The 11,229-nt window shown below is 48.5% G+C and overlaps 1 protein-coding gene across 3 annotated transcripts; it reads left to right on the top strand.

Annotated features, from left to right (window-relative positions):
* The first annotated feature begins 3,235 nt into the window (after positions 1–3,235).
* LOC116885682 (speedy protein E4A) lies at positions 3,236–10,900 on the top strand. Of its 3 annotated transcripts, XM_032886989.1 has the most exons (7): positions 3,236–3,476; positions 4,855–5,073; positions 6,377–6,435; positions 6,994–7,079; positions 8,046–8,214; positions 8,391–8,493; positions 10,054–10,900. In XM_032886989.1, exons 1-6 carry the CDS (start codon positions 3,374–3,376, stop codon positions 8,448–8,450), a joined length of 696 nt encoding a protein of 231 aa, XP_032742880.1. In that variant the 5' UTR covers positions 3,236–3,373; the 3' UTR covers positions 8,451–8,493; positions 10,054–10,900. The 3 variants fall into 3 exon arrangements, with proteins under 3 accessions (XP_032742880.1, XP_032742881.1, XP_032742879.1); XM_032886988.1 differs by lacking the exons at positions 3,236–3,476; positions 10,054–10,900 and adding an exon at positions 4,198–4,411 and having other exon boundaries at positions 8,391–8,450; XM_032886990.1 differs by lacking the exons at positions 8,046–8,214; positions 10,054–10,900 and having other exon boundaries at positions 3,374–3,476; positions 8,391–8,445.
* The last annotated feature ends 329 nt before the right edge of the window (positions 10,901–11,229 follow it).

Genomic DNA, 11,229 nt, shown 5'->3' on the forward strand with positions numbered 1-11,229 from the left:
TCCATGGTGCTGGGGAAGCCTAACAGGCAGGAGCTTGAAGCAGCTGGTCACATCACATCTACAAACCAGGAGGCAGAGAGTGACGAGGGGTGACTGTGTTTACCTTTGCCCTCTCTGTTTATACAACCCAGGGAAATGGTGCCCTGCAGTTGGCTGGGTCTTCCTAACTCAACCAAGATAATTAAGGTAACTCCGCAAGGGCTTGTCAGGAGACCATCCCACCCTGGATAATCCCTCACAGGTCTGCCTTGTAGGCTTGTCTTGTAGGTGACTCTAGATTCTGTCAAGTTGGCAATCAGCACTGACTATCACAGAGACCCCTCACACTACTGCCTCCACCCCTTCACCATGACGGACTATAGCTCTCCAACTGTGAGCTCAAATAAACTCTTCCTTCCTAAAGTTGCACCTGTCCAAGATTTTGTCCCAGCAGTGTCCTCAACGATGGCGCTGTTTAGGGAGGTCCTGAAAACTTAAAGGGTAGACCCTGGATGGAAGAAGTAGGTCCAGTGGGAGCAGGGGCAATTTATTGGCTCTATCTGGTCCCTTCCTGTCTTCCCTGATCCATTTCCTGTCTGCTGTGCAATGAGCAGCCATCCCCAATCACAGATGTTTGCCACTGTCATGTTCTGCCTCACAAAAATCGCAGAAGGACACAGCAGAGGGGCCATGCATGAACCCCTTGAGATGATGAGGGCAAACAAATGTTCCTCTTTCAGGAGTCTATGTCGGGTATAGCGTCCCAGGAATATGAAATCAACTCACAGAGAAAACTGGTGTGGTTTCTAAACCTATGGAGCTGGCTTGAAAGAGAAATTTGAGAGTCCCGAGCTGCACAGTAGAGAAGCTTAAGGATGTTGTAAGCCCAGCTGGGTAAGAGACCCTAGAGTGAGTTCAAAACATGACTTCCAGGAGACACTCAGTTTTGAGGGAGAAGGAGACGTTTATTGGAAATTGCACGTGAGGCCATTTGTATCACCTTCTGCCAAGAAACTTGGAAGTATTTTGTCTGTGCCCTGAGCCTTTGTTCTCATTGTTTGTTTGATTTTTGGCTTTGTTTTTGTATTTTTCACAGGACCTCAGTATGTATCTTTGACTCGGAACTCACTATATAGGCCAGACTGGTCTCTAGCCTGCAGAAGACCCTCCTGCCTCTGCCGCGTGAATGCTCAGATCATAGACATGAGCCACCATGCCCGGTGGCCCTGAGTCTGTGGAGCTGTGACAGAGTTGCCACCACTCTAGAACTATCTTACATTAATTGCTGTCAGAAAACTCATCTTAATCGTGGGCAGATCTATTTTCTAGGTGAGAGATACTAGGCTATAAAAGATGGAGAAAGGGGGCTAAACACCATCATGTATCATTCACTCTCTGCTTCCTGACTGCAGATGCAGTGGGACCAAAGACTTACTTCAAGGTCTTGCAGCAGGAATTCGTTGCCACAGTGGACTATACCCTGAGCTGTATGTCAGAATCAGTCTGTTCTCCCTTAAGTTGCTTTCCTTGAGGCATTTTTTTTTCATCATAGCAACAGACAAAAAAAAAAAACCCACAAGAGAATAATGTATTAACTAATGCCATAAAGGAATTTTAGGGACAGCATAGCGGTTAGAGTATGGCATGGTTATCATAGGCTGCTTTTAGCCAGGTTTAAAAGTAAAGATTAAGAGTAAAAGCAGAGCAGAAAGACTTGTGAAAATGTCTGTGGTTTGGTCAAACATATATAAAGTTGAGGCGAAAGCAGAGGTGGTTTGTGAAAAGCAATGTTGTGGCTAGGGACATCCTACCCAGAACCTGCTGCTGTTCGGGATATCCCGTTGTAAAATTCTCAGCAGTGCAGCAAAAGCGGGAATGTCGTGACTGTGATCAGACCTCCAAATGTCAATGGACACTTATCCTTATGTTACTACAGCAGGCAGAGGATGGGAGCTTGTAAGCCACTAGTAAAGACAGAGAAGGTTACATCAACTGGACCCCTGGCTATCAGTTGCACCTTCCATTGTACAATGAATGTAGTCGACCCGTGACTGAGTGTTCTGGTCCTCTGTCCTGTGCCCTATTGTGGGTTGCCATCTTGGATACTTTGATGGTTAGATTTAATTGTCTACTTGACACAATCTAGAATCATTTGGGAGAAAGAGTGGATTGTCCTTTGGGTATGTCTGTGGGTTATGTTAATTGATGTGAGAAGAACCAGCCCAGCGTGGGCAGCACCATTCCCTGATTCAGAACTGTTTAGTCGAGCTGAGCACCAACAGTGAGTGAGCACGTGTGCATTGTTTCTCTCTGCAGATGTGATGTGCCCAGCTGTTTGACAACGCCTTGACTTCACAATGATGGACAGGAACTTGGGTTTAGCTGCTGAAATGAGGCCCTTTCTTCACATAGTTGCTTTTGATCAGAACATTTAATCACAGAACGGAAACATGAATAGGATAGTCACTGAACATCAACTCTTCTGCTAGAGCATGCCACACCTTTCTGCCCAGGATCACCCCTTCCTCTGTGACTTGGAAACACTCTGTTTGGCAGTGAGTCTCAGGACTGGCCTCTCTCCCAGGGATCGAAATCCAGAGATTGTCACTTTATATATTTCCCCTCTTTGCCAACTGGACCATATATGGAAGAGTCAGTTTGAATCCTGAAGATCTATTGTGAGAGTAGGCAGAAAAAAAAAATCCCCCATTAGCAGCCATCTTCTACACCTAAGGGCCTCACTAGATTTTAGGAGTCATAGAATTGGTTAAAGACCATCCTACACCATAGGACAAATGGAAACTTCAGAAAAGCAGGCCCACCAAGGCACAGAGATGCTAGGGGCAGAAGGCCAGGCTCAACTTTCCTCTGAGGCCTTCATGTTCATATGGACACTACAACCATGGGTAGCACTCGCCATCCAGGAACACTGGTTCAAAGTTGCCATCAGAGAAGGACTTCTGGCCTGATACTACCCTGCCATGTCAGATCTCCACCATGTCTCTCACAAGCCCCTCGCAGACTCTATCCTGCTACGTTCATCCCTAGTGGTCTTGCTTTCTTTAGATTCCCCATTGCATTCTCCAAATCTAGATTTCCAAACCTGCCCATTCATCCTCGGAACCTATCAACCCATCAGTTACACATGTTGTCTTTCAAACCGGTTGCCAGGTTGGAAGGCTGATGACCTCACAGGCTTCCGCCCCTCCTGATTGGAAGAGCCAAACTCTGTGGAGCTAGGCAGCAGGGTGGACAAACACCTTCTCAGGGCTCTCCTCCACAGCTGATCTCTCCCTAGACTATAGGAAGAACCAGGAGTGGATTCAGCCAGAGTTCAGGAGGAAGGCAAGGTAGACACGGGTCTAGGATTCAATAGAAGGGAGGGAAAAGAGCTATGGCTGCCAGTGGACCTTCCTCACAGTCTGAGGAACAATGTCCTCAGCTGAGCACCACGATGGCCTCACCGGCGATGGATGATGATATCCCAGGACTATCAGGTGAAGTTACCAGGGTGAGAAGAGACGTGAGTGGGTGGCAGGAAGGAGGAAGGCTATAGAAGTAAAGAAGCCGGGGCCCTGGATACCAGGAGAAGGAGAGGGCAGGCAGGTGGGATGTGGATGTCACATGGATTGGAAACCTAGAGAGCAAGGAAGGGGAATGAAGGATTATGAAAAGAAATTTCCTCAGGAGGCAGATTTCTGAGTTTGAGGCCAGTCTGGTCTATACAACAAGTCCAGGACAAACAGAGATATACAGGGGAACCTTGTCCTAAACAAAACAAAACACAAAAGTAAATAAATATATTTATAAAGTTAAAGAAAAAAAATTAAACCAAATGGAGAAATGATGTATAATGGGAAAGAGACTGAGGTTTCAAATGGGGGTACACAGAGGGAAGGAGACTCTATCATGTTTCAGGGATCTGTGAAGAGAATGCAGCCCCTAGTATATACATTGCAAAGAGGACAGACAAGGAGACTGGTCTTGGAGATGGAATGGGTGTAGGAGACAGGCTGACCCCTAATCCTCAGAACAAGCAGAAACATCAATCTGTCAGTTACACATGTTTTATTTCAAACTGGTTGCCAGATTGGAAGGCTGATGACATCATAGGCATCCGCTCCTCCTGATTGGAGGAGGCACACTCCATGGTGGCAGGCAGCTCGGTGGACAACAGCATCTTCTTGGAGTTTTCCTCCACTCCTGACTTCTCCCTAGATGGGGGAAGGGACGCCAGGCGTGGATTCAGCCAGAGTCCAGGAGGAGGGCGGGATAGATCAGAGTCCGGGATTTGTGGAAAGGGGAATACAGGTTGGGAGACTCGTGACTGCCGGCCAACTGTCATTGTGTTCTGAGGAACAGAGTCCTCAGCCTGGCATCACCAGGCCCTCACCTGGGGTGGTGGTGGATGGGGAGATCTCAGGAACGGCAGGTGAGGGGACAGAGCGAGAAGAGCTGTGAGAGGGAGATGGTAGGGAGGAGGGCACAGAAGGAAGGAAGGAGGGCCCAGGATGCAGGGTTGGAGTCAAGGAGATCAGGGCGGTAGACTCAGGTGTCACATGGACAAAAACCCTGTAAAACAAGGAAAGGTGTTAGTCGCGAGGAATCAAAGACAGGACAAAGAAGAGGGGACCCACATAAAGACTTCCTTTCTATGGCATAGTGTATCTCTAATGAAGAAGAATCTTGAGGGACAGGGAGAAGGGAGAGGCACAAAGTGAGGGAGCAGGTGGATTTCCATTCAGGGAGAAGGAAACCACACGATGGTTTGGGGAAAGGCAGCAGCTGAAGAGGTTTGGGGTGTTTGGGGTGCTGTGGGACAGGGTTGCGAGCATCAGGCCTGAGCCTCACACTGGGCGGGCTTTCTTCACATAGAACCAAGGGTGGAAGCCAGCGCCCAGCCTCCATCCAGCAGCCCAAAGAGAAAGAGGGACTTGTCATCGGATTCTGAGGATGACCTAGCAGAGCTACTGGAACCGGATCCCCAGCCAGTGTGGTCAGTGGAGACACTGTGCGGGCTCAGGATGAGGCTGAAGAGGCGACGTGTGTCTACAGTGCGGCCTGAACACCACAAGGTCTTCACCAGGCTGCTCGGTAAGAGACAGCGGCACAGCTCGCCCCTTAAGCAAAAGAGAGAACTTCTAGTCAATCCTCTTCCCTGTGGAAAATCTGCCCTCACAGACCCGCACTCTATCAGCCTGAACAACTTAAGTTCAACCGATTCTCAGGGTCACATAGGTGCCCGGGGGGCTTAGCTAGAGTTGAAGTAGATCCACATGAGGACGAGAAACTCGGTGCTCACCCAGCCTCTGTGACTTTGCTGGGTTGAGGTGTCTTCGCCCCCACACAAACACAGTCATGTTCCAGCCCTCATATGACATCAGATGGGACTGTCTGGCTTATGTGCATTTGGTACAGTGAGGGAATATCACAGTCTGTTGTAGCATCTTGGTCCTGGGATGCAGATGTAGCTCCGTTGCAGGTCTTGTTTATCACAGTCACAACCCTGGGTTGATCCCAGAGCCACAGGCCCATTAACTATATCTTACGTGTGATATGACATGCATGCCACTGATACTCTGAACTTTGCTCAGTGCCTCCTCTCCCGAGTCTCAGATGAGACCACTGTCCCTTCCTCTTTTTTTATTCTCCTACAACGCCTATAACTAACAGTGATGTTGATCTTTTACTAAACCAAAACAATTCTCCAGCCCTAGATAACCAGCCACAATAGAGTCTTTTTTTTTAAAAGATTTTATTTATTATATATAAGTATACTGTAGCTGTCTTCAGACATATCAGAAGAGGGCTTCAGATCTCATTACAGATGGTTGTGAGCCACCATGTGGTTGCTGGGATTTGAACTCAGGACCTCTGGAAGAGCAGTCAGTGCTCTCAACCGCTGAGCCATCTCTCCAGCCCACCATAGAGTCTTAAAAAACTTTCACACGAAGAAAGAGCCTGGAGCTTCACAAGCCGGGCCTCCACTGTCTGCGCCTCTCTCAGTATCCCTCAAAAGGGATCTCGGCTCCCACAGAAGAACCCGTTGGGATCTGAACACTAAATGGCTTTCCAGCCTCAAATTCCATAATCCTTGCCTTAAACAACCTGGCAAGCCCATCTCAGCCACAGCACCATTTCTGACTCCTGGCATTAATCAAGGGCACCTACAGAAACAAAAATAATAGAATGACATACACAGACAGACAGACAGACACATGCAGCACACGGCACACAGCATTTGGTAGATTGGCTTACAGGATATGGTGTGGACAGTCCAACAACACCAGGTCTCACACTGGTCCTGACCCAAACCCTCCCCCAGGGAGCTGGTTCTCCCGGCTGCAGCTCCCAAGCTGTCCCGGTTCACACTATAACGAGTGTGCTTCCTTCACAGAGGATCCCGTGGTGAAAAAATTCCTGAACTGGGACAAGATGCTGAGGGTGTCAGACAAGGTGAGGAGTCCTGCGCTGAGCTGGCCCCCTGCTCCTGTCCTGCCTGGGGAGAGACCTCACTGACCCACACTGCTCTGTCCCTCAGTGGTTCCACCTGAACCCACACGGGCCTGGCCCTTGATATCCTGTCAGTGTCTCTCTGCAAGGACTGGCAGCATCTTCCAGAGTGGACAGGAGGCTCCTGCTTCATTGAGGTCCTTGGGATCTGAGCTCAAGGCCACCATCCTACCCTGGGAATTGCTTCCTCTCTCCTCACAACTCTCTGGGGTCCTTAGCTTCAGCTGGACAAGCTCCTCCTTGTCCCTGCTGGCCTAAACCCTCCTTCAGAACTGACCCAGAGCCAGCCATCCTCATACAGGCTGCAGCAAGCCATGCAGCCATGCAGGAGCAGCAAGGGCACCTGCTTGTGCCCTCTCACCCTCCATTGCCCACCCTGCAGGAACCAAAACTCCAGGCTCCTCTCTGAACCTCATGCCCACCTCCGCCACCCTTCCTCTCTCCCTACCTTCCTCCTCTCCAGGGCGTGACCGTTCCTCTCTTGTCTCCTCTCTCCATCAGTATCTCCTGTCTATGGTCATAGCTTATTTCAGCCGTGCTGGGCTCTTCTCCTGGCAGTATAGGCCAATCCACTTCTTCCTGGCTCTGTGAGTATTTTCGTCTCCTCCTGTTGCTCCCTGCCCTGGTGGTGGGGGTCACAAAACGTGGACCTCTGGCCTATCCTTGCAGCGTAAATGCCCGTAAACTGTTTTTTACTAATGAAAACCAACTTATACCAGTGAGAAATTTAACAAGGGCGGGGGGGGGATGGCCCAGTTAGTCATGGTGCTTGCTATACATACACGAAGATTTGAGTTCAGATTTTTTGCCCACCACACAAAAAAGTTGGGCAGGGTGTTAGAAATTCCAGTGCTAGAGGTTCATGTAAAGGAAGGCCATTTGGGGTTCAGAGCCACACCCCCAGCCTAACTGGTGAGACTGAGGTCCCAGTATGAGACCCTGCCTTAGGAAAGAAGGTAGCTCGCTCCTAGGAACAAGTCAAGCCTGGTTCTGGGTATGTTTACACGCTCAGTTGTGCGGCCCCACCCCCAACACACACACGCATCTGCACACTCAAGAACGCATAGAATAAAACCAGGAAACACACAGTCCTTTCTAGAGAATTGATCCTGTCCCCAAGCACTAAGGTGGTGCCTGTGTCCCTTCCTTGACTCTCTCCCTCTGCGTCTTTCTTCTATCATACAAACCAAACCTGTCAGCCTCGGAAAGGAGAGGATGAGCAGGAAAGGAAAACAGGGTCAGTCCCGACACTTAGGTGCTGAGCCTGACCTGACACCAATGTGTGCACACAACATAAGCTCAGGGAAGAGGGGAAGGATGGAGACGGGAACCCTGGGGTCTTCTCGTGTCAGGTGGGCAAGGACAGCATCGGGATCGGTAGGCACTAGTGTTTGTCAGCTCCATGTGACAGGTGCCTTCAGATGGCCTCTGTTCACAGTGAGATGGTCCCCATCATGCTGGAAAGGACTGATGCTGTCCCACGATGAAATGTCCCCCAGCCTCTTCAGGATCCTCCTTGGTAAAGAACTATAAACACCCTGATTTTTCTGCAGGTACCTGGCCAATGACATGGAGGAGGACAACCAGGCCCCCAAACAAGACATCTTTTACTTCCTCTACGGGAAGAGCTATGCCCAGCGCCCGATGTTCCACAAACTGCGCTTCCAGTTCATTCGCTCCATGGGCTGGAGGATCTGGGTGTCCCGGGAGGAGTGTGAAGAGGTGTGGAGGGGTTTGAGGGAAGCATGGGGTGCAGAGGGCCAGGCTGGGCAGACAGAGAGAGAAATGGGGTTGAATATGGGAGGTGGGGGAATGGAAACCTTGAGGCTAAACAGGGAGAGTACAGGGTGTCCCTGGGGTGGAAGCAGGCATTGCTCAGGGATTATTTCTCTCTCCAGATCCAGGCTTACAATCCAGATCTCTGGGTGTGGGCACGAGATCGCACCAACCTGACCTAGAACCCTAAAACTATGGAGGCCTGAGGTCATCGGCCTGAGGAAGGTATGTCGCTGTTCTCTGTGGTGTGGACTCCTGTCTGTGGTCTAATTGGGAAGGTCACTGAGCCCCACCTAAACTACCCTCATCCCTCACTCACCTCCATACTTTGAAATAGCCCAGCCATTAGCATTGCTGTATTGATCCCATCACACACACACACACACACACACACACACACACACACACACACACACAGAGAGAGAGAGAGAGAGAGAGAGAGAGAGAGAGAGAGAGAGAGAGAGAGCAAAGAAAGACAGGATCTTGGGAGATGGACCATGTGATAGAAGTCACAGACGAGCTCAGAAGTGGGCACAAGGACTGGGACTGAGTAGACATCTTTCCACCCCCACACAAGCCACCAGGCTCGTTTCACCAGCCCCAGGGGCTAATTTCTTTCTTTCTTTCTTTCTTTTTTTTTTTTCTATTCTTTTTTTCGGAGCTGGGGACCGAACCCAGGGCCTTGTGCTTGCTAGGCAAGTGCTCTACCACTGAGCTAAATCCCCAACCCCCCAGGGGCTAATTTCAATCTGTAACTAGACTGACAGATTTGGACAGAAGATGAAACCAATACTTGGTTTTCATCCCACGTTAGTTGCCGAGTCCCAGATAAGGGATCTCAGTGTTACTTCAGAGGTTAGGGTGAGCAGTACACACAGAGACTCGGATCAGGATGCTAATATGGTACTGATGCTCACAGCATGGTTAGAAGTTCTGATCCGAAGCAAGTGGTGAGGAGCGAGATGTGAATTTGTTCCAAGCCACATTCTGAAAGTGAATCTCGGGTGCCTGTGGTAAAGCAGGGTGCTGCTGGGCCTGACCTTAGGCAGGTCAGGTGACTCTGAGAGTCAAGCTTACCAAAGGTTGAGAATCACAGTTGAACATGATGCTTGAGGGTTGAGATCAAAAAACATGCTTGAGGGGTTAGGGATTTGGCTCGGTGGTAGAGCGCTTGCCTAGCAAGCGCAAGGCCCTGGGTTCGGTCCCCAGCTCCAGAAAAAAAAAAAGAAAAAAAAAAAAAAAGAAACGTGCTTGAAGGGGTGAGAGATCGCTTGGTGGTTAATAGCACTTGCTGCTCTTTTAGAGAATTGGACTTGATTTCAAGTGCAGAGGAGGGTGGCTCACAGCAGTCTAAAAGCCTTTCACCGGGGATCTGAAGGTTTCTTCTGGCTTCTGCAGTCACCTTCAAACACACACACACACACACACACACACACACACACACACACACACACACACACACTTTTTTTTTTCTTTTTTTTCGGAGCTGGGGCCTGAACCCAGGGCCTTGTGCTTGCTAGGCAAGTGCTCTACCACTGAGCTAAATCCCCAACCCCACACTTTTTTTTTAAAGGATCAAGTGTTGTTCTGTGGTAGAGCCTCCAAGTGTTAGCCCCGCTACTGAACCCAGCACCACAGAAGAAATAGACAAAAGAAAGAAGGATTAGAGATAAGTTCACACTTGCCAAGTGCTCCGACCTCTAGTCAGGACTGACTATGACATAATCATTCACGCTTAGAGAATCACGTGTACAAAGTCTGACGTGGCTTCCCTCTTCCTTCCAGATCCCTGTGCCTGAGCGAGACACTCTATGTCAACATTGAGGGCTGTTGGGGGAAAGGAGAGAAACATTCTTCGAGAAACCTAGAAGAACCCAGACTCTTCTAAAATGAGTGGGATGGAGTCACCACATTGTGCTGCTGGGAGCTGGGACACTTGTAGTGGGTTCTGGGAGGGACCATAAGAAATCAGGATTCCTCCAGGCTCCATTCTTTCCAGAGGCACCATCCAAATGTTATCCCGAATGTCCTCAGTCCCCACCTCCCCAACCGTAGCAGCAGAAGGCCTGTGGTTTCCTGTAATTGGTCTCCACCGCTCCAGCCCTTTGAAGGAGGCCCCTCAGGGCTCAGAAGTGAAGGGAACTACCTTCAAGATATAGTATTTGAATTTATGTAATTGTAATAACTTTAACACATCACAAACTTTATTGAAATATTAGTATACATAACAAGTTATATTATTAATAAACTTTATTATTATAAGTTGACTACAGAATAATTAGCATATTCAATATTTTATGATAGTTACTGTTTTGAGAACATGCTGTTCTCTTATAACGTCTATATACACATTGTTATTTCATTCACTAGAGGATTTTTATCTTTTTATATATATCTTTTTGTCTTATATCTAGGTTATATAACCCTAGATCCTTAGGAACATGTTTTTATCTATTTGATATTTAATCTCCATTGTTGAATATGAATATTGAGCTGAGGTACTCTAAACCACTTGGTCATGTCCGTGTATTACTTTTAAGGGGGTTTGTGTTCGAAAGAGAATCCATGCTATGAGGTCCTTCTCCTGGGGACAGACAATAAAGATGAAATATGTTTCATGTTCTCTACATAAGTTACAATGGTGGCTTTGTTTTCTTTGTGCGCGTGAGTATGTGTGTGTGTGTGTGTGTGTGTGTGTGTGTGTGTGTTATGTACTCACGAATGGCTTCATGTTCACCTGTGCTTAGATCAGTATGCATGTCAGGATGTTTGTATAGGGGAAGTGGAGGTTTGAGGTTGATTTCTGATGTCTTCCTTGATAGCTTACTACCTTCTACATTAAGGGAGTGTCCCCAGAGAACCCAGAGCTCTCCAATATACTGAGTCTCTCCAGCTTGCTCTGAGGATGCACACTGTCCCATCTCTGATCTCTGAGAGCCAGAATTACAGAAAAGTTACCAT

This window comes from Rattus rattus, chromosome 16 (assembly GCF_011064425.1).
Source record: "Rattus rattus isolate New Zealand chromosome 16, Rrattus_CSIRO_v1, whole genome shotgun sequence".
Lineage (NCBI taxonomy): Eukaryota > Metazoa > Chordata > Mammalia > Rodentia > Muridae > Rattus > Rattus rattus.

Bases quoted from the DNA above. Each gene is read 5' to 3' on its own strand.
- LOC116885682 (XM_032886988.1), top strand. From the start codon at position 4,198: ATGGGGGAAGGGACGCCAGGCGTGGATTCAGCCAGAGTCCAGGAGGAG. The intron at 5,074-6,376 runs GTAAGAGACAGC...CTTCCTTCACAG, and splicing joins GGTCTTCACCAGGCTGCTCG to AGGATCCCGTGGTGAAAAAA. The intron at 6,436-6,993 runs GTGAGGAGTCCT...TCTCTCCATCAG, and splicing joins TGCTGAGGGTGTCAGACAAG to TATCTCCTGTCTATGGTCAT.